Source organism: Buteo buteo, chromosome 9, assembly GCF_964188355.1.
Source record: "Buteo buteo chromosome 9, bButBut1.hap1.1, whole genome shotgun sequence".
Lineage (NCBI taxonomy): Eukaryota > Metazoa > Chordata > Aves > Accipitriformes > Accipitridae > Buteo > Buteo buteo.
The window spans coordinates 8,442,631-8,465,577 of record NC_134179.1 but is presented as its reverse complement, the minus strand read 5'-3'; the positions used below and the strand labels follow the sequence as shown (position 1 = coordinate 8,465,577).

General features: G+C 55.6%; 1 protein-coding gene across 3 annotated transcripts in view; it reads right to left on the bottom strand.

The window, feature by feature from the left end:
* The window catches only part of BCL9L (BCL9 like), a 50,831-nt gene that overhangs the window by 11,698 nt on the left and 16,186 nt on the right, over positions 1-22,947 (bottom strand). For 2 of the 3 annotated variants that reach the window (XM_075035237.1, XM_075035239.1), the window contains exons 2-3: positions 2,240-2,603; positions 403-525 (exon numbers count right to left, since the gene is read on the bottom strand). In XM_075035237.1, the coding sequence (XP_074891338.1) occupies positions 403-525; positions 2,240-2,540 (424 nt within the window). In that variant the 5' untranslated portion in view covers positions 2,541-2,603. Of the gene's footprint in view, positions 1-402; positions 526-2,239; positions 2,604-5,717; positions 5,739-22,947 lie in introns of those variants that run through there. The other variant, XM_075035238.1, reaches the window with a different exon arrangement.

The window sequence follows — 22,947 nt, the reverse complement described above, 5'->3', positions numbered from 1 at the left end:
GACTCAGCTGCCTTTAAAGCACAGCTGCGGAGAGCCAGGTGGATGGCCTGGCACAGAATTAGCTGCTGCAACAAGGGCAACGCATGTCACATGGTCTGGCTGCCTGGTAATTCTGGTGCTAGTGTGGCCAGAGCAATGTACAGCAGGGACGTTCAACCTCAACGCCTTCTCCTCCAGCATCTCGGCAGCATCTCCACAAAGTAGGTCCCACGCCTCACTGCGTGGTCGCAAACATTCTCCCAGCACAATGACCGCAACTGCAATGGCCCACCACGCCACACACCCAGCTAAGTCAGCACACAAAGGAGAAGCGAGAGGTGCCAGTGCCATCTGCCCTGCTGAGCTGCAGGAAGGACCTGGCTTTATTCAAGCTTCTGAGCTGGTAAGGAGGTAGACACTCACTGTGTGCACTGCTGATGGGCTTGTCGTCTTCCTCGCTGTCTGGCCCAGAGCACCATTCGTCCCCACTGTATGGCTGCTTCCTTTCCAGCACGCACCGTCGCTTGCTACGAGGAGCCACCTCACCTGCAAAGGGACAGAGCCATCAGAAGAGCTGAGGAGACCTGGCAGGGGCTGGGAACACTGGGGCTGTGCTCAGCTACGTGCTGCACGCTGGCACTGCCAACCCAGCCAGGATGCACTGGGCAAGAAGCCTTACACCGACATCTGCCCAGCCCTGGTAAAGATCCTAAAGCATCTGCTCAGTCTGGGCTCCTTGACTTTGCAGCCAGACCTGGTGAGACTCTGCTGTGAGAGCTAGCCATTCAGAATGAGATGTATTTCTTACCATCTGAAAGGAGTCTGCAAACACAGGACATGTCCAACTGCTGTTCCAAACTGGAGAGCTTTGGACATTAACTCTAAATTTAAGGGGTCTGTGATCTAGCAATTAAAACCTGAAAATAGAACGGGAGGGCATGTTCGCATCCTTTGTAGGACAAGAGACAGAGAGCCTCTGCCCCTGGCAGACATCAATCAGGCAGGGGCCTTTAGGCCCTCTGTAAACTCAGATGCTCCCTCTGTTTCTCAGATGGGGCTGATGCAGCTCAGAGAGGAGGTGGCTTGCCTAAAGGCACCCAGGGACTCAGGGAAAGGAATCAGACACAGGGTGGGTAACTTCCAGTCCTGTGCTTTAACTCTAATATAACGCTGTCTGGCCTCCCTTTTTTACACCATCTAGTAGTTTCCAGGCCACATTCACAAGATCTATCAGTGCACTGCAGCAGGAACATAGGAAATTTGGGCATTCCTGATGAAGCTGTTTTAATAATTTTGCTGCTGAAGTCTGGGCTACAAGACAGTACTGGGATAAAACTACAAATGCTTATGATCAGTGGCATACAGTAAGCCCCCAAGACAATGGGGAGAAAGCTTTCCTGGGGACAGGAGGTCTGTTCAGGTATGTTCTACCCATTCTTCCCAGGCACGGCTCTGGCCTAAGCCAGTCTGGCAACAAAGCTTTGGCTGTGAAACTAAATGCTTAGGGGCACGAGCCAGAACAGTGTCTCTGCGTTTGGGGACCAGGTGTGAGTCTTGGTTGGAACCAAGGGCACCGCTGGGATTTCTCCTTCGACAACCCCCTGCAAGATGCTCAAGCATCCCATGCAGCCATTGAACATGGAGCTCAGTGGAACGCAAGAGGCTACAGGGAAGGCTGGTGAGGACAGGGAAGCCAGAGGGTTTGGAAGCACTGACTCAGCCCTTTTCCAGAAGCCACGTGCTGTAACACAAGAGTCATCCATTGCTGACGAAACCACAGAACTGTTCAGACAGCAAGCCTCGCAGCACCTCCTTGCTAACCACGACTGAGTCGTCGGGCAGCTGCAAGAACACCACAAAGGCAGCTCTTTGCCAACAGCAAGGAGACGGAAAACAACTCAACTCGGTCCCAAGTTTAAAGTCTGCACGTTGCAAAGCAGAGCTGTTTGGTGCAGTTTCAGTGAGCCATGCTCTTGCTTAGCTGGCCTCACTAGCCTGTGGAAACCAGAGTCCCAGATTCTCAGTGCAGCACACAGGTTAGGGGATGAAATGCAAAGACAATGCTCATCCACTCCGGTCTCAAAACCACGGATGTGACAAGCAGTGATGCAAAGACGCACAGGCAGCCAGGACAAGCCCAGACAGAAGCCGCAGCACAGAAACCCAAGATGCTCACAGCTGCTCCCATCCCAGGTCCTGCCAGGACGCTTGGAGCAACTGTGAGGAGGACGTGCTGAGGCAAGGTTTAGGAGAGTATTACCTTTTGATTCTGCGTCCTGTGAAGGGGTGCTGGCTTCTCGCTGTTCTCCGGAGTCCACCGAGATGCTTCGTTCCCGTTTCACCTTGCCCTTCAAGGAGCTGAAGTTTGGGACAGTGTTCTGGCTGTTTTTCAGTCCAGAGTTGCCAGGGGAGATCTGAGTGGCCTTGCTGCCATGGCTGCCCGCCCCCACACCCTTAGAGCCCAGGTTGCAGGTGGGTGCTTGGCTCACGTTGTGGTGCTGGGCCGGGGCACCGCTGCTGCCTGCCTTGCCATGGCTGGGCAGTTTGTTGTCAGGGTGCATTGGATTGGCTAAAGCTTCCCACAGCGCCAGTGGAGGGAGCTCCCAGGCCCTTCGGTCAGAAACCTGCAAGAGAAGAGGGCAGGGAGTGAGCACGGTGCCCCTTGCACGGGCACAGCTGCCAGGGGCACTGCCCAGGACCGGGGTGCTGGGGTTGCTGCTTGGTTGCAGGGCCAGACAAAACCTGCGGCAGGGCACAACCCTGAGCTGCTCGTGCTGGGAATTAGCCCTGGCCTCTTCAAGCAAAGGATCCTGCTCCGCAGTTAGCTGCGTGCGGAGAAGCGGCAAACTCCCACCCAGGCCTGGCAGGCTTGCCAGCGCTCCAAGGCACAGGCACGGACATGAGAGCCCTCGTTTCTGAGGCCATGACGAGAATGGGGTGCCCCATGCCAGCCAGGCCCTTTGGTGAGCGGAAGGACCCTTAGAGCTATTTTGCAGGTGTTCCCAGAGCTCAGACAACTTTGTGACTATGAACAGAAATCTGGGGCCCTACTGGTTTCAGGGAGCCCTTCTGCTGCTGAGTAAGTTTCCTCTGCTCTGCAAAACAGGCAGGAGACAACTGAGCAGACAGAAAATGGTCCTGATGCAAGCCTATAAAGAGAAAGCTGGGATGGGGCAGGGGAGGACTAAGAAGGTTGAGGCAGATGAGGAGAAGGAGGCAGTGGGTTGCAGGGCAAGGGCAAAGCTGGGAAGTGCAGGCACTCATCAGCTAAGCGGTATCCCTGTCTCTCCCAGGGGCCTGAGGGACAGTTCCGGCTCCCGCTCCAAGGCCCTGAGTGAAGGAATGTCCAATTCAGTGGCAGCTTCCAGCCCAGCAGGATGATGCAACGTGCCACAGGCTTGCCGGGATAGCAGGGTGAGGCTCTCCTGCTCCAGACCCAACCCAGCTTTCTGAATAGCCCCGCAGGCTGAGGCAGAGAGTTTCAGGGAAGAGGCAGTTAGGGCAGAGCACGCAGGCTTCTGGGCCGGAGGACGTGCACACAGCTGAGCAATGCTGCAGCAGCCCTCCTTGCAGGATCTGTTTGCCTTGGCAGAGTCTCTTAGGCTCGCGCTGGGATTCTTCCTCTTGGAGCTCTGCATGGGCATTAGAGATGACTGGGATGCAGCTCCACAGTACCTGAGCACATTGCATGTTCTGGAAGGCTGCTACCAACCCTCAGTTCAACAGACAAGCCTGGTAACTGCAGGGTTCATCCCTCCTGGCCTACAAGTACCTCCTACTTGCAGCAAGTAGCCTTCTTCAGCGTGGCACAGGCAGTGTGGGACATCAGCCAGCCTCACCTCAGGGGCTACCGGAGCAGGCAGAGGACGTCCCTGACCTTCGGACACGGACTGCTCTTACACACCGACTTCCTGGCCTGAACCACATTCACTGCTAAGCCCTCAGAGACAGTCCCAGCTCAGAAAGATGCACGCCCCCATGAGAACTACTCCTGGGTTGCTTTCATCTAGAGCACGTAACTCTTCCTGCATCAGGGGCCCCACGTTCCTCTGCTACAGCCTCCTCACTAGCCCCAGCCAGTGCCCCCCAAGCTGCAGAGACCCCCACTGCCTGTCACAGCCTGCTCTACTCCTTGGGGAGCAGGGGGGAAGAAGAGTAAACCATGTGTCCATGGAAGTTGAGGTATTACTCTCTGTTTGCTTACATCTGCTATGTGCTTTGCATGACACCCCCACAATGCACTCAAGAACCTTTCCTGTGTGCAGGCAAATAAATTTCCCAGCACACGGGGGTTCTGGGCCTGTGGTCTGCTTCTCCCATCTGGACCACGCAGGCCAGATGCTGCGCACAGATTTCTTCTGCCACCCAGGGACAGGAAGCACCGGCTCCAGACCAAACCCCGCATCTCTAAATAGCGCCGCAGGAGCTCAGCAGCAGTACGCACGCTGCTCCTGGCTTGCCGAAGGCGGGCCTGAAGATATACCACTGGCAAAAGTCAAGCGCTCGCTCCGCTAGTGTGAAACGCCGCATCCAGAACAGCACACAAGCAAAGAGCAAAGCACACTTGGCAGACCCGTAATCCCCCAAAGACAGCGATTTCCACAAGGCGCAGGCTGCAGCTTGCCATCCACCGCCAGCGAGCGCCCTGCCTGCAAAAGGGACTTCTCAGCACCTGCCTCCCTGCGAGGCAAGGCTGAGCCAGTGGCTGGCTGGCACGCCACGGCGCCCGACCAAGGGCAGCCTGCACAAACAGCACTATCGCACAGCCCGCCCAGGCATTCCTAGTTAGTTAGTGGGATCGTTCGTGCACAGCTTGGCCTATCACCGTTTCCTAACTAGCGAGTCGTTAGTTGCTCCCTCCTCCTCCTCCGCCTCCTCCCCACGCACCTCGGCGAGGGCTCTGCTCTAGCCTGGAGGAAGATGGTGAGCCACAGCGCTGATTAATTTTCACAGCGCATAAGGGAGTTGCTAGCCCTTTAAGTGTCAGCCAGTCTCGCTCGCTCGCTCTTGTTCTCCAGGGACCTATTAATAGCAGCTGGAAAGATCACATCACTCTCTGGATATTTATACCCCTCATTCCACACCAGGAGAGATTTATGTCAGAGCTGCCGTCCCAGTGCCTGCCCAATTGCTCTGTCAAACCGCTCGCAGGGGGAGGGGAGCAGAGCGGGGAAGGAGACACGGAGAGGGCAAGCGGGGAGGAGGAGAAGGTCCATATGGCACAAGCTGCAGCGTTAAGCACACACGCTGCCTGCAGCCGCTGGCTGGCCAGCCGCAGGGAGCCTTCAGCCCCGCTGGAAGAGGCTGCTGCCAGACAGCATTCCAGAAAGCAAGCCCTGCAGCAGCTCCCGCTGCTGGTGGCCCAGAGCCCCCGCCTGCTGCACCGCACTCGGCGAGCTTCGCAACACATCGCACCGCAGTCCTGAGGGTCACAAACCCACTGACACCAGGGCTCGGCTAGACCAGCCGAGGAGGTGCTACTGCCACCGTCCATAACGACGACAGACTGGGAGATGTAGGTCTGCCTGTGGCACGTCTGCACTGACACAATATTGCATTCAAAAGAGATACCAAGGTGCTTCACCGAAAATGTGAACGCTCAGCAGCATTGCAGCACAACCCTAGTACAGCACAGCATGGGCATGCAAATACCCTGGGGAGGGAGGAAGGAAACCGGGGCCCCCGCTAAGACCATGCCTGCAGAGTCCAGAGACTAACGCTTGAGATGCACCCCCTACCCCTCTAGTTCTCAGGTCAGATCGCAGGGAACACACGCATCGATCCCAAAGGACCTGGCAGTTGCCACGACGAAACCTTCAGATGCTGCCTGCAGCATGGATGAGTCTCACTGGCTGCGAGGTCCCTCCAGAACGTTACATTTTTGGGGCATCTTGATCTTCTTCCTTCATTTTGGGAGTAGGCTGGTGCTCCAGGGAGGACATCCAATGCCTTGCCTTGGCTAGCCACAGGGTGGGAAGCCACCCTGGGCTGGCGGGAGGCCCTGGCTCAACCTTAGGAAGCCCTCCTCTTCCAGTCTTCACTGAGACCGACCTCGCAGTTCCTAACGGGAGAAATGCCAGAAGCAGCTGCCTGTGGATTCTGCCCTGCTTTCGGGGGTAGCAACAGTTGGATCCTGTTGCAGATGCATAGTGGGGATCCACCCTGGCCTCCCATCTGTCTGGTTGCAGCATGCCGATAGGCATCTCGATTGCTGTAAACTCCTTACACACGCCCCTAGATTCAAACTAGATTCCAGCAGCCATGCCACACATCTGGGCCACAGAAGAGAATTAATTAGAAAGTAAATACACTGACACGGGGAGACAAACGATCCAAAACATCTTGAAAAGAACATGACAAAAAGGAGATTGCACAGCAATCTGGCTCCCTCTGCAATTTAGCAACACACCCACTCCAGCCCAGTAGTTTTAAAGACAATAGCAAAGTTCATTCACAGTGGTTAAAGCAAGGAGCCAGACTCCTGGCTTCTACCCCCTCCCCCGCTGCCACCGATTCCATGGGTGACCCTGAGCAAGATGTACTGTTTCTGGGTGCCTTGATTCCCCCGTCATTAAACGGGGGAACAACCCAGCCTACCTCGCGCAGGGAGGGAGGCTTACAAGGCCCAATAAATGGTTCTGTTGAATGAAGTGCTACATCTAAATGCAGAGAGTATTTGCGCCCCGCACATCTGAAAAGCCACAGCTTTAAATCAAAGACTGGGACCTTAGCAGACAAGAAACCTCAAAACAAAACAACAGAAACTGCTTTCAGTAAGTCTCCTCCGGTATGGTCTGAACAGCAGCAGAGGGGGAAGGAGGAAGCTCCAGGCGAGGAGAGACTGGGCTGACATATTCCCAATCCCGGAATTGCTAGCTGATAGTTCAAGAAACCTGAAACCCCACTGCGTTCCCAGAGGACTTTCTGGTGAATCATGCTCCGGCTCGCTCCGAAGGACGATAACACAGATTCCCAACGCTCCCGCAAGAATGCGGAGCCTGTGCCTGCCTCTCGATGGGGCAGGAAAGCCTCCCAGCCGCCAGCCTGCCTGCCCTGCAGCTTCCACGTCTCAGTGCTGGCTGACATTGCTGCCGTGCTATCCCTATCGGGAGAAAGGGCAAGAGAGGAAGCTGGGAAACCAGAGTCACCATGATTCAAAAAGGAAGGAGCTTCGCCGCACCTCCCTCCTATCAGATGCTGGGGAGACCTCTTGTGAAACTCAGACAGCTACCGACTTGCACACACACAGTGAAGACCAGAACCCAGGCCTCCCGAGCTGCGCTGACATGCCCCACAGCTCACAAACACCCAACGTACAAGATGGGTCGTGACAGAGTGACGCAATGTGCAGAAAGTCACCCAGCCCCTCTCCGCTGGCCAGTCCAGGAAGTAATGAGACCAGGTTGCCATTGCAAATACCCTCTAAGTGCATCGCCTAGGCTGATACCACCCACCCGCTCACTACAAGCAGCAATCCGGGGACAAGCCCGATCCAAAACATCCTGTGGACACCACCACCAACTCAAGCGGAACACCCTGGCTTTGGAAATGAGAGGTCCTAAGCAAGCTCAAGGGCTTCTTGAAGAATGGCATTAGGCAGAGAACAGCAAAAGGAGAGATGCAAAAGACCCGCCACCCCCTCCCGAAATACCTCTCACCCCAAGTCTGGATGAGATCACGGGCACACTGCCTAACACTACCCCTAGATGACCAGTCCTCCCAGGGTTAACAGCAGAAGGGGTTGGAACACCTCCAGAGAAATACCATACTACTTCATTAAAGTCAGAGTATTTCACAGAGGCAAAGACTACGACAGACTTTACAGAAACAAGATTTCTGAAGTCTGAGACTCTCAGACCATTTCTGATATGAGAAAAAGACCAGAATCAGAAACTTGACCTTTTCCATGCAAAAATGGTTGTTCCAAAACAATCCTTTTCGCAAGACCATTCAATGGATTTTGAGTCTGTTCCAGTGAGAAACAAAACCCTCAAAACCAGTAGCGAAACAGCATTGCTGTTGCCCAGCCAGCTCCAGCCAAGAGTCAGCGATGGGCTCTAACAGCCAGACGAGCCCTGGAACCCACCCGAGCCCGACAAGCACAGCTCTGAGCCAGCACGCTATTTAGCAACCAATGATTGCAGGATCGTCTCCCTAACCCCTGTACGGGAGCACTCGCCTGAGTGCATTTATCACCAGCGAGAACAGCCTTAACCCAGGCTGCTACCGCTAAAGGTGTTCTCATGTGAGCCTTGCTTCAGCCGGCCAGGCTCGGAGGCATCAGTTGGGAGGCAGGGAGTTCCACAGGGCAACGCTCCGCTGACAAAGAGTTATCTGTTTTGAATGCGTCATGGAATTATCTTGCTCTTATGCCACCAGACTGATAGCCCAGAGAAGCCCGTTCTCATCTTCTCTCCATTTCTTGGATCCTTCTCACGCCCTTTTAAATGGCAGAAAAGGTGGTACCCTCACAAGCTGTACGGAAGGGTTCTAAAAGACCTGTAGAGAGAACCTAATGACTTGTTGAATCCTAGCAGTTCTCAGAGTCATTTCGGCAGGCCCTGCTGATCTCCTGCCATTTGGAGCTGCCTCGGGAATGATGCATTTCAGTGGGGCTGCTTGGCCATGAGTCTCAAAGGTCTTTAGTAGGACAAAACCTCAGATTCCCGTTCTCTTCCACCTAGGGACAGACATTCCCACACAACACAGGTGAAAACTGAGGCTCGGAGAGGGCGAGGTGAATCGGGAATGCCTTCTGCCCCGCACCCTATTACCTTTCTCCTGTCACAGCTTCAATCCATCTGTGTTAGAAGAGCTTTTCTTAGCATTTCCTTGCCCCAAGCTCAACAGTTTCTCCCACTCTTCTGCTGCTTATTGCACACCCAGGCAGAGCCTGGCTTCCTGTCCTGTGCTCAGGGAGTCTCCAGGTCTATCACCAAATTTGCAGATCCTTCCAGCTTCCAAGTCCAACTGGCACATTCCCTACAGAAACCCTGCATGTGCCAGACGTTACTTGACAGTCACATGCGGCTCTATCGGGATGATAATGACGAATTATTTCATACACCAGCTTGTGTGACCTGCCAGGGACAGGTCAGCAAGAGATCTGCAGGAAGCTCCGAGTGTCCCACGTGCAGGCTAGCACAGCCACCTGCATGTTGCAGCTCGGCAGGCTGCAGTGGTGTGACAGCATCTAGTAGGTCAGGGAGCAAAGCCAGAAATCTCTTCCAAAGGTACTGCTGCTGCTGTTCAGGGAGCTTCGATTTCTTCCAAGGCAGGATCTCTTCCCGCAGTATGTGAAATCTGGCCAGAGTCACGGACCGCTGTGACAGCTGGACACCCCCACGCAGCCTTTGGTAAATGCCTCAAGGATCTTAGCCTGTAGATGCCAGCAGCATGGCTCAGGCAGGTGGCAACACTGGGATACACAAAACTTCTGCAGCAGGCACCTTGTACCCGACCTCCTCAACCGCTCACTGCCAGCTGCCCCATCATATGCAGCTCAGGGCAGGAGACCATCCCGGACCACAACAGCACAGCCATGCTGTGGTGCACAAAGACAAGCTCACCTATACGTGAAGGGGGCGGTTTACCTGTGAAAACACTTCTGTCAGATAACACTGCAGGCTGCAATGCAGGGCCAGAGCACAGACTTCCCTGTGCAGCTGCTACATGCACTGCATCCTCGGGCAATTCCCACTGTGTTTGTGCACCGGGGTTACTGGGATTAGGTGAGTAATGCTAAAAAGCCCACCTGGTGAGCTGTGCCTCACACTGCCCTCTGCTACACCAGCTCTCCTGAGCAGCCGGGCTCGTATCTGAGACCTTGAAAACCCACCTTTCCCACAAGAATCACAAGGGAGCTAAGTCTTGCCTAGAGTCACACGTGTTGGGTAAATGCCTGATGCTGCTAAGTCTACGAGGACAGCCTTTCAGCTGTGTCTAGAGTTCAGTAACCGCTTTAGGATCCTTTAGCAATAACTAAAGAAGCCCAAGGGATGCCAGCAGCATGCAGAATTGGAACCTAGCAATGCCAGAGCTTCACGAGGAGCTCCCAAGCTTGAACACAATAGTTCCTGCTCTTCTTTTTAGCAGGAATTCTCTCTGCAGGGCCCCATGATGGACTAGCCATCGTCAACAAGGACATCACACTTGGTCCCTTCCCTGCCCACTCTCTGCAAGCCAGAGACTTCAGGGTTCCTGAGCACCATGGGGTCTGTTGCCTGTGGCTGGTCCAGCTTCATGCCAGGTGTCCGGAACCACCAGGAGGTTTTCCAGGGTGTCGCACCCAGCACCCCATCTCTGGGCCTGAGGTGGAGACTGTGGGACGAAGCCACTAGGTGTCACCGTCACCCAGGGCGTCCACAGCCTCGCCAGGGCTGAGCACGGCCAAACTCGCTGCACCTCCCGCCAGTGCCAAGGCACCCGGGCTGTCACAGGGGCCTTGCGCCTGGACCACGGCCTTCCTCTGCACCCCAGCCCTCACACCGGGGATTCTGCAGGGTGCGGAGGGGTGTGCTGGAGGGCAGAGCCACGTACCATATCCCTGCAGCAGACGCTTAGCCCGCTTCCTCAGATAAAGGCAGCACAGAGATGCCTGTTGCACATGCTGCAAGCCAGGTTGAGACATCCTACACTGCCTTGCAGAAAATCTCCCCCAAAACAACAGCTCTCCCTTTCAGCCCGACAGTGCAAGCCCAGGCCACTTTCCAGTCTGAAGACGGGCACAACCTTTGCAGACAGAGTCACGGCAGGAAACCTGTGTGGCAGGGACACCCCTGCCACCTCTCAACACTGTGTACCCCAGTGGCACCGCACGGTACAACCAGCAGTGCAACAAGCAGGTTTGCCTTTGAGGAAGCTCACGGCAGAGGAAATAAGATATTTTAAGCCACGCACAGGAAGGCTTGGTCTGACAGTCCTACTTTAACCGGACTATACGCACTTTTCAGATCACTGAGTGTCCCAGGGTTCTCGGCCCGCTCTCAAAATAAGACATGAGTTGGGGAAGAGTTGGGCTCGCTACCTGTGCCCAGTCCTGGCACTAAATGCACCGTACAAAGGACACACCTGCACCAAAAGCAGAGGCTGGAGCACCTGCGGGCCAGCAAACCGCCCAGGTCGCAGCACTGCGTCTACGCATGGGAGCACACGAAGGTACCCCAGCTCACCTGGGGAGGGGGAGCCGACAGAGAAATGCAAGGAAGAGGGGGGGAAGCAAGGCCGGCTGCCCCGGCACCTTGCCCCTACGCTGCCCTCTGCCAGCCCAGACCGCAGAAGAGATGCAGAGAGTCGCCGACCGCTCCTCCAGGATTATAAATACCAGGCCCAGCACGCAGCCGAGCCTGGGCTCTATATTTAAACCCCGGCTGAGGTCACTTCCTTTTCCCAGCAGCTCCCTCCAGCCCCCACCCCGTCGCCTCGTATTTGCATGCCATCATGACTAAGGCACATCGGGGTTTAAGGTCAGAGGGGAAGCGGCCGCGCATCTGCCTCGCAGGAAATTCCACCCTGGGAAACCCTTCACCTTCCCCAGCGCGGATGGGATCGGATCGGTGCGGGCAGCAGAGATCTTGCTGCGGAGCGGTGGCAGCTGCCTGTGGCTGGTACAGGGACTCCGGCACTGGGCTGGAGAAGAAGGGAGAGACCTTGAGGAGAGGGGAGCCCATGCTCCCCACCTGGCTTTACCGGCAGAGTCTGGGCTTGTACCATTCTGGAAAGGGGTTTCCCCACTGCGCACCCTGAAAGGGCACCTACTCCACCTCCTCAACACGCTTCACCTCCCAGAAGCCTCCTCCACACCTCAGGCTGAAACTCCCCAACTTCCCCTGCTCAGGAGGGGGTGCAAAAAGGCACGGCCTTCCCCACAGACCTAGCCCCAACTCCCAGGGACTATTTTGCCCTTATACAAACCCTCCCACAGCTCAGCGAGCTCCTTCAGACACAGTGATCTAACCCTGACCGAGGCCTCCAACCACCCCACAAGAAACAGGCAGAAAGAGCCAGAAATCACCCCATCTCACTAACTGCAGCCCTCGGGGGGGGGGGGGGGCGGGCAGTGAGACCCCTGTTTAACAGCAGCCATGCACCCACAGAGAGCAAGGAGGGACCACACAGCAATCTGTCCTGGGGGCTGCCCCCAGAAAGCCCCTCTTCTCCGCCAGGACAGAGAGGTCTCATGAACTTACAATGCACAGAGTGGGCATGGGCTTCTCACGCTCCTCCAGCCTTCATGCCTGAGGCTCGCAGGAGGCTTTGGGGTTTGCAGTGGTCTCTGTGACCAAAGCCCAGCTGCCTGGACTCGGCCACATCAAGCTCTGCAGCAGTTTCATTGGCACTTGGTACAGTAACTGAGGCCGTCAAGCGCTCCCAGCTCAGTCCTTGGCCCCTCCACGCCCTCCTCTACTTACACCGTCATTTAAAAATCAGAACATACCAAAAAGAAAAGTTATTGCATCAACAAAGACTGGGGTACAAAGGAGGGGGGAAGAGCAGGAGAAGCAGAGATAACAGATCTTTCGGAAGCAGAGTAGCTGTTTAGGTTATGATGGAAGCGAATTAGCTGTGTGGTTTGCAGTGGAACTAATTGGTGATGGTCATACGGTATCTATAAGGTTTCAAAGTTCTCGGCCGTCAGGATTACTGAGCCAATTCACAAGTCTCTGAGCTAGCACAAGACACGCCGGGATTGACATCCCTGAAGACTGACAGCCAGAAAGTTTCCCGCACGCAGTCTTGGCATGCCAGCCAAATGCCTCCTCTCCCTCATCCCACGGATTCTGGAGAGGAAATCTGCGACAGAGCAGGGGTGCTGCTGAGGCAGCCCTATAATCCCTGGAGTCAGCTGACAGGGAAGCAAGCGTAACAGAAAGCTACAGGGAAGCATCACTGCTACCAAAAGACGAGCAGTGCAGAGCCGGACAGCAGAGAGGGACATGGGCGTCCAGCTCCTCTGGCCAGCGACAGGGCACTTGGTGTCCTCGTAGGCACACGGACATCACGCTCTGGCTCCGAGCCTACACCCCAGCAGAGCGAGCACACCGGCAGGGCATGCCTGTGCCCTCCAAGGCTGCGCCTCTACAACAACAGGAACCAGAAGCCACAGCAGACCACGAGCAGCTCGTTGGCCCATGATCACGTTACAGGACAGGAAGGAAGAAGGCACTTTGATCAGGCTGGAATCGCTTTAAACAGCTTCCACACCGATACCTCAGCCACTGGAATTAGCACTCTAACACCCCAAACGTCCCGTTCCTAAAGACACGTCCTGCTCTGGCATGTGCGTCTGGGCCAAGGCAACACAGCCGCTGGTGGGGCTGGACAGGGGCTGCTCCCAAAGCAAGGTCACAGCAGCAAGCAGCCTGAAAGAAGGCAGAGAGCCTCCCTACACCTTGTCAGAGGAAATCAAGGCTCAGCGGGGCCCTGCCTCGCTGTGTACGTCTTCACCACAGGCATGTGCTAGCTGTCCTCAAAACAGCAGCAACCGGTGGGTTTGGAGGCAGCTGGCAGAGAGAGGCTGGCGCTCCCCTGCAGCTCCCCATCTTCTACTCAAGGGCGGTGGGAGCTCCTCCACCCGCCCTCCACCTGCCCACGGGACCCCCTGCCCCACGCAGGCCCTGCAGCCTGCTGCTGGCAGGCAGAGGGTTAACGATGCCCAGGGAGCTGCAGGCAGCCTCCTCCTTTGCCCTCTCGGGAACAATGGGGCCATTGTGGGAGGCCAGGCAAGTGTGGGCAGATCCTGGGACTGGCAGTTACCCACTGGGTGGGTCGTTACCACCACGCACTCTCCTCCTCCACTCAGGTAGGAGGAGAGTGGTGGCTGCTGGCCCTTCCCATGGGCCCTGGAAGAAAACAGGGCCAGCCCAGCCGCAGGAACACCATGCCAGCGTGGCCGGTGGCCCTGCCGAGCAACCTCACTCCTACCAATTTGTCTGGGTACAAAATGAAGTCAGACAGCCACAGGCGCAAAGCTGCCAGCCGACACCAGCGTGCAGCAGACCAGACTGCGAGCTGGCTGCTGAGCACTGCCAGCACTGCCAGTACCGCACCTGGGTCTCCAGCAGGATCAGCTGCACTCTCAGGATGCGCTACGGGTGGACTGGAGCCGGAGGAACCAGGTTTTTCTCACCCCAAAGTCACATTTCAGTGGTGGGTGCAAGCGCTGACCTGGGACCAAGAGCCTCTGGGGAACCTGAGAACTCCTCAACATGACACACACACATGAGCAGTGAGAACACAACCACGTATGGGGGGGATGACAGTGACTGCCTTCCAAGCCTCCACAGTCTGAAACTGGGATGAATAAGCAAGGGAGCAAGCAGCTCCAACATACTCCCACTCTGCTACAGATTTGCATCTCCCGGCCCCAGCACATCAGTGCAAAGAGAACTCGGGATGCTCCAAATTCACACCCCCAAGACACAGAGTTGATCCCTGACATAGTGGCAGCACCGCTGGGAAGTCCTACGCCGAGGCAAGGCTGGCACTCTGTCACACTTCCAGACTTTCCAGCAGAGCCTCACGCCCCCTCGGGCATGGGACCAGGGTACACAACAACAACCTCGGCTCATTGAAGTGTACACTGAGCATCTGTGAGAAACCCTTGCCCAGGAACCTGACTGTGGACTAACAGCCCGACTTACAGCCGCTGTGTACTGCCTCCAACATCAGAATCAGCTCCGGCTGGTCCACAGGAGCGTAGCAGTGGAAAGAGAAATGGAAAACAGCCCTATACCGCTCGGCACTGCCTCCCTGGGACCCCTGTGCTGGGCACGAGCCTGCAGGCGATGCTGCAGAGTGCAGCTCTAAACATCTGGATTAGTCCAAGTCCCAACAGAGGGAAGGCACAGCTCAGGTGCATGCCATGCGTGCTGCTGTGCACAACCACTGCAGCTCAAACCCTATGGACCAACTGCCTATCCGTGTGGGAGATGTGTCCTTTTCCACTTGATGCAGCAGCTTCTTCCCCCATCTCACAACTAGACTCAGTCTCCCCATTTTCAGGAGCACAAACACAGGCCAGCACAGTTCTCTGACCTGGCAGCACCAACTCTGTCAGCAGTCCCCATCTCCATTTCTTTTTTATCCAGCCTCCTGGTGTCCCACACTGGCTCGGGGCTGCCACTGCTCCCTAATTTTCCCAGAGCCGGGCTGACAAGCAGCCTGAGTGGACTCACGCAGCTTCCCAGCTCTGCACCCGGGTTCATGCTTTCAGAGACGAAGCCTTCTCCCCTGCAAATCCCAGATAACTGTTCTGTCACTTCTTTACATTTCCCACCTGAGGGCATCACTTTCTTCCTTGCCCCCAGATCCCACTCTCCTGCTGCTGTTACTCAGCTCTGCCAAACCCACTTCAAGACACGCCATACAAGTCAAATACAACACTACTTCAGGTCCCAAACAAGAGGCTGGCTGCTGTCAAAGAAAGGGCTGCAAATAGATCTGTCAATGTAAACGTGCTGTGCTCCCCACTTTGCAGCTAGCTCTGTTCAACAAACCAGGGCAGCCTGCAGATGGATTCTGCTCTTCCCTACATACTCAAGCAAGAGGGCCCAAGACAAAGGCAGGTAAAAACATCTGTCGGATCTGACAGGGCAGGGTTTAATCTGTGTTTCTTTACAAGACAGCATGCCTGAAAGAAAACACAATCTCTCCTTCCAACAAGGAAAAGGAAGAATCTGGGTAACCTCTGGGAAAACGGGGGGGGGGGGGGGGAGAAAACGGAAAAAAAAGGGGAAAAAAATCAGGGCAAGAGGGACAAAACAATCTTTGTCCTTGTTTTGCTGGTCACGCAAGCACGGGGCAGCCGCAGTGCCCACTGCCCCAGCTCGGACAGCAAGTAATAAGCATGACCGGCCCAGTTTCATCAAGGCTTATAGAAACCAGGCTCCATGGTCTAGGGGAAGCTGTGTCCCTGCACTCGAGAAAGAGGTAGAGCATAGACGGGATTTCCAGACTACACTGATAATCGGCTCACAGAAACCAGATAGGACAGCACACCCTCAGAGGTCACCGCTCAGCTCCACAATGTTCGCTTCAGACGCTGTTCCTTTAAACGTGGCTCTGGAGACCACACAAGGGTTAAATCTGCCTATAAATATCTGTTCTCAGCAGGGCTGCTGCTCTGAACCCTCCAGCCATCTGTTCTAGCTTTCCCCCATCTAAGACTCTAACATCTGAAACACGCTCGCAATTCTTAGGAGTGCTCCCAAAAATAGCCCAGCGCTGTGGCTTAGCTCTGTCGCCTGTGTGTGAGCGCAGGAGCATGTATGCATGCGCCTGTGCCGGCTCAAGCCTGGAGCTGTGCGAATACGAACACGTCTGCCTCTGTGATGGCGAGCAGGCCCGCACCAGCATGGGTCTATTTGCATCCATGTTGGCGTGGGTGTGCCTGCTTAACCGCAGATCCATGTGAATCCGCACGAGCATGTTCACACCGGTACGAACCTGCATCTGTACGCGTGTGCGCGCCTATACCAGTGCGTGGGCGTGAGAGAACGTGGAAGCCTCTCTGCCAGTGGATGCGACGGCAGTCCAGCCGTGCCCTCTTCCCTGGCGGGACGGCAGTGCTGCGGGGCACGGCCAGGCACCTCTCCCGCTGCAGCCCGGCCCTGCCCGGCCTCAGTGTGAGCCAGGCTGTCCTGTGAGGTCCCGCTATCCCCAGTCCCTGGCACCGCAATCCAGACAGTGAGCCTACCCTACAGCACAGCAGGGAAGGGAAGATGCCGGTTCTCTCGTTCAATGCTTGGCTCAGCAAATTCAGCAACCCCACCTCCGGGCACCAGAACCTCACTGCGAAAGCAAGTAAAGCCTGATCTGTGTGAGGCCGGAGACACACCACCCTGCTCACATCCAGCTGGGGCTTGCAAGATTTCCTCAAGCACTCCACAGAGAGAGCTGGGGCAAGGCTCCTACTGCAGGCATGACAGCTTTCTCTTGGAGCAGAGAGGCCTCTAAGTCTCTCATAGCTCTTTCCAAATATCAAAGACATCAGTAAGGTTCACCTTTCCAACTGCCAAGCCCATTAGCCTCACTCCACGTGGGTGAATCCAGGAGACAGCAATCATCTTCACGCTCACAAGGCAAAATGGGAAACAAGCTGTCAGCTCCCAAATCGGGCCATATTGTCCAGGAGCAGACTGTCCTCCTGAGCATCCTCAGGGCACAGTGCTGTCCACCTGCTCTGTGCCAAGCACAGCTCATACTTAAACACCCATTATTCAGTGGGGACCATCACAAAGCAGCTCAGCCCTGGCTGCTGGCCCTGCTGACACACCACATCACAGGGCGATGTGCACATACAGCCACAGGGAGGGGACAACCAGTGTCCATCCTCCACGTAGTGACGACAGCCCCAGGATCAGACAGCAGCTAGGTTTTCATCTCTAACTACTTCCACAAGAGTGATTTTCCCTTCCAGACTGAGTAAAACTATAGACGAAGCCTCAAACACAAAAGTGCCTGGCTGCAGTACAGGATGGGGCTGTCTCAGGGCGCTCCATTTCTGCCAGTCGCTGACCCCCACGGCGTCATGGTGGGGAATGCCTGCCGCAACGCAGCACATGCAGGGCTAAGCTTCTTATCCAACACACACACACAGAGCCCACTGGTGAGAAACACTGCAGGGGGCTGCCTCAAGACTGTACCCACACACGCGGGCTGGTGGAAGGGACCAAGCCTGCTGTACTGGAGTGCTGCACTACTGAAGCATCATTTGTCTTTTCCTGGAGTGCATTCAAAAGGGAACCTGACAGGTAGGAAGGGCAGAGGGCAGAAAGTACATACCACCACAGTTTTGCTCAGGGTTTGCCAAGGTGCCCAGTCTCTTTCACCCCTCTGATGTACTTGAGATAGCCAGTTATCTCCGAGAACTATCTATCAGCAAGACTTTCCAAGAAGCGTAAAATGCAGGTACAGCTTAAACTCAGGTGACAATGTAAATGGCAAGAGCTTGAAACTCCAAGCTCTTCATTTCAGGCTTTGGTGGGGAGATGTACTGGGAAACAACCTCAGCAGACCGAATCAACACAGCTATACGCTATTTCCGACAGAGGGGAAAAAAAACCCCATTGATCCAGGTATTGATTTGATGCAGGAGTTTGTGTTTGGTTAAAAGTTTGCCCACGGGTCCGACCTTGTTACAAGCATCTTTCCTGGTGATGAGGTTAGAAACAGACTGTGCCAAACTCCAGTCACCTGCCTGGAGAGCGGAATGTAAGCAGGTGTGGAAGTTAAGTAGTCCCTTGGGGATGCTTCCCTCCTCCACTCGCCCAACATTAAAAACCTTGTTGTTGGGTGGAGGAACACCACAGGCAGCTGTAAGGCAGCACTGGGATTTTGAGGAGTACAGCACAGCTAGGGTGTAAATGGGGGGCTGACGGCCAAGCAGTTTGTCAGAGGTTTCAGATCGTGAGGTGGAAAGGATTTAAACAGCAGACCCATTTCAGGATTATTTCCCCCCCAACTTTCTCTCAGAAAGCGCAATGGGATTTCAAGATCCCCACAGGTTCGCAATCCAACCCAGGCAAGGGCCTGAGAACCAGCAAACAACACTGACCAGAACAAAATGGAACTGACAAGTCTTGTTTCCTTCTCTCCAGCAAACCAAAAGCAAACAGGTAAGTATCAGGATCAAGGAGGTACCCATTAACATAGACAGCTTCCAAAAGCACTGTACACAAATAGCTCCTGTGCCAGCTCAGGGCCCCAGTGGGCTCCATGTTCAGTGGAGAATAACAGTCTCCACTTCAGCACCTGGCCACGGGTGCCAGCAATCTGCAAGTCGCTCCGAGTTACAATATTCCCTTCCAAACTGTTCCCTGCTCTTCTGTCCCGGACATTTGCTGAGTGAATGACCACAAAGAAGTTTAGGAAAAAGCATGGCTACATCAAGCGCAGTTATTCCATCAGAGAGGCACTCAGGTATTGCCACAGAGCTCTCCTCTTCCTACACCTCCTCAACCCTACAGGCACAAGCTCTTAAGAGATGGAGAAGGGAAGAAAAGTGAGGACAGGCTGAGGACTAGGCACAAATGAATGCAGGAGATGCATCCCCAGCAGCTACCTCCTGACCTCAAAGCTCCTTCCCTTAGTGCCCAGCGAACGTGCAGCATCCATTGTCCTCTACTCATTTCCAGCCCCAGAAATCTCTGCCAACGAACACCAGACCCCAGCAGCACTTCTCCCTCTTCCTCACCACTTCTGTCCTGCTATCACAGTTCCTGCATGAACCACAGATGCACGCACACTGCAGTGTTTTCACAGCCGCCTCCAGCTGTATAGGCAGGGCCACTGACCCTCAGACAAGAGGTGGGGCACAACTACGTGTGCAGAGAGACATCTTTTAGGGACTAAGATAACTACCATTCCCCTCACATCTGCATTCCCCACGTGATGTGTGGCAAAGAGGCTCAGCCTTACCAGGAGCTCACAGGCACCTTTCCCCACTTGTGTTCTCAAGCTTCCTTGTGCACCTTAAGTTCCCTTCACTTCAACGGAGCAAAATATTCTGGAGGATTTATTTTGCCTTTTGCATTTCTTAGCCCATCACATCCTTTCCTGCTAAAATCAAAACCAGTAAATCGGTTTCTCCCCTTCCCTGCTTTTGCTGCCTTGGAAGTATGTCTTGCAATTGAGCAGTGATATATGACAGAGGAAGCAGCAAACTAGTTCAGACCAGTGCGGGTATCCTCAGATACCCGCATGGCTTACAGCAGCCAACCGGCTGCTTGCTTTCATGCAGCCCAATTGCTGAAGTACACAGAAGCCAGAGTCAGGCTGGAGCATTGGCTGTGATTTATGCATTTGAAATAGCAAAAATCAACATACAAATTAAGAAAATCTGTCTCTGAAACCAACCGGCCAATTTGCATGTGAAAACTCCTCTTGCCCAGAGGAACCTCCTTTGTTTGCTCAGTTAAGTTTTACTCCTGTGAGGTGCCACACGCTCCGGTGCCCAGTGACCCCCGGGGAGCTGGGACACACAGCGAGATCCTACGACCTGTCACGCAGTTCAGGCTGGGACGCAGGCTTACCACAAGCGATGAGCCAGGTTGGCAGTTCTGGGATCACACCCACCTCACCTCCTGCACTATCTCCCCTCCACCCTGGGAACAGGTCACAGGGCTGCCCACAGATGGGCTACAGAAGTTGGATGCACAGGGAGTAATGATGTCGATGGCCAAACCACAGGCCACGGCGCAGAAAACCACCCCTTGTGCATGCAGACTGCTTCTACCCAAGCCCAGCCACATCTGGGTGCAAGGATACGTGCGGTGGGAGCACAAGGTGGGACAGCGATGGGTGCCTTCCCTGAAAGCCTAGAGGAAAGCTGAGCTCCCAAGCCAGGATGCTGATTCCTGGGAATTAACAGACCAAAGTGGAGGTCCAGGAATGCTGCCAGTGGCAAGCAGGGGCTCTCAAACCTTTCGTGTCCACATCCGAATCCCCGCGCTCCAGCGTACCTGTTTCACCCTAGTGCTTGGTGCAGCAGGCAGGGAGAGAGCCGTGCAATCCCCTAGCTGTGGGAAGCAATATTACTGCTTACCAGTGACGACTTCCAGAGTAGCAGAAGCAGAAAACTCCCGTACCACCCTGCCGCAACAGCGCCCGCAGGAGATGCCTGTGCCCCGTCCCCAGGATACACGTCGTGCGCGGCCCGACAGCACGAGTCGCCTGAAACCCGGCCAGCTGCTCACACAGCCTGCCGGTGGAGAGGCCGAACATCCCTGCTCCCCCCTTGACAACACAGTGTCTGGCTGCCCCTCGACAAGATGTCAGGCTGTTACACAGGAGGGTTGTTGGCTCCCATCTTCCCAGCGGAAGAGCTGACTCCAGCATGCATTTCAACCAGCCACACCTGTGCCACGGCAGCCAGGAGCATTTGTAAACACTCAGGAACAAAGCTTCACCTCTCACCTCCTCCTCCTCCTGCCCCCGAAAGCCAGCCCACTGCCAGCATGGCTCCTGGGTGGCAGCAGCCGAGGGAGACTCGCTCCTCAGCTCCCATCCCCCCAGGCCTGGCCTGTCCGGCCTTGGGCAAGACGCTTCACCTCTCTGTCCCTCCATCTAATTGTCCATACAAGAGCAGACGCTGCCACCAGCCTGTGAAGGCCTGGGCGCAGCGGGCAGCTCCCCCTCCTCCCAGGCAGCATCACTGCAGGCAGAAGCAAGAAGGCAAAACCAGGCTGCCATCCTGCACCTTCTCCCCCTAGACTGATTCTGAAAATAAAAACCAGCTTCCACTTGTCCCGGCCCTGAGAGAGAAAGAGGCAGAAAGAGGTTTGTTGTCAATACATGAAACTGTCGCTAAGTGAAGGAGAAAAAAAATCCGGGGGGTGCGGGGGGGGAACAAGGGAGGGGACAAAACCACATTTTTACTTCTGGTGGCCAGCCAGCTGCCTGACTCAGCCAGTTTGGTCGCCTGCCATACAGATTTAAAAACAAAACCCAGCTCTCGGAGAGGGGAGAGAAGGGGATTCGGATGAATGTGCTTTTTTGTTGCGTGTCGAGCAGATCCTAGACTGGCCCAAGACGTGTTTAGGAAAATGGCTTCCCTGCCACATTGTGCCCAGGGGCTCGGCGCAGAGTAAGGCGCAGCACAGGCCTGCCGCTGCCGCGCTACCGGTGCCACACGCAGCGCAAGCCTCCCGCCACGGCACTGCTCCCGGCAAACCGCTGGGTCTGAAAAGAAGCACAGCGAAAGCCTATATGGCTCTAGGGCTGCCCCCAGAGCTGGTTCTCTCCAGTCAACTCGAGAGCTAGAGACAGTGGTCTGGGTCCCCAGGCAGGTGCCATCTACCCTGCCGGGTGGCACAGCCAAGCCCGGGGCGACCCGCTGCATCCGAGGTGTCCTGCATCTGGTGGGAAGAGAGCTGTGCAGCAGGCTGCCTGCCGCTGCGGCTGCTCTCGGGCCGTGGGCTAGGGCTGCGTGCTGCAGGCAGCTCCCCACCTTCGCCTGCTCCCCGCCGAAGGAATGTGCACAGGAGGTGGGAGGAGCAGGGAAGAGGTTGTTTTGAAATACCAGCTCCCGTTTTATTTATCTGGATCCCACAGTGACCATGGCACGGTAGCCACTCGTAACAAGCGCTTTCTGTTCCCAAAGCGTTGTACAAACACGAACACGCGCTCCCCACGCCCTTTACGGCAACACAACACGCTGGCATGCTCAGCATGGCACCAGACACGCAGAGCTCACCGCCCCACGCCGACTCGGCGCTTCCACACAACTGGATGGTCATGAAATTGTATGTGAATAAGCAGTACTTGGCACTTTGCAGCTGCAGCAGGCATTACAAACACTAGCTGGTGAAGCCTCGTGAGCCTCCCACGCAGTGATCTCCCATAGAAACTGGCCAGCCTCCCTGGAGATTAATCCCTCACTCACTGCAGGGAGCGCAGACAGACTAAGTTACCTAAGGAGCTGACGACAGGTAAGTGCAAACCCTGTGGCTCTTATTCCCGTTTCAAGACAGCAGAACGGAGGCACAGAAAAACCAAGGCCTTGCCCCAAGCTGCCCCAGCAAAGCCGAGAAGAAAACCTTTGCCCTTTGGCTCCCGGTCCCCAGCACGGACACTAAGACAATACTGAAACGTGCTCTGCCAGCTGCCCCAGACAAGGTATCATCTCCAGCAGCCAGCCTTGTGAGGGCTCAGAAGAGAGGTGTGGATGTGCACCCCGCGGGCGGGGGGAGCAGGTGCAGGCCCCCCCAAGGGATTGCTGCAGAGAGGCACCCAGGGAGCCTGCTGCTGCCAGCACCGGTTCACGCAGGAAGCAGGCAGACAGACGCAAGGACAGCTGCCAAGCCGGACGGGTCCCGCCGCTGCAGGGCGAGGAGCAGCGCTCACGGACTGGCAGCTCGAGCTCTCCCCAGCCTTCAGCCCGGGGGGAACAGGCTGGCCTCACCTTCGGAGATGTTTCTGATTTCAGCAGAAGGAGCAGGACGCGGGGCTGGGGGCAGGGGAGGGGAG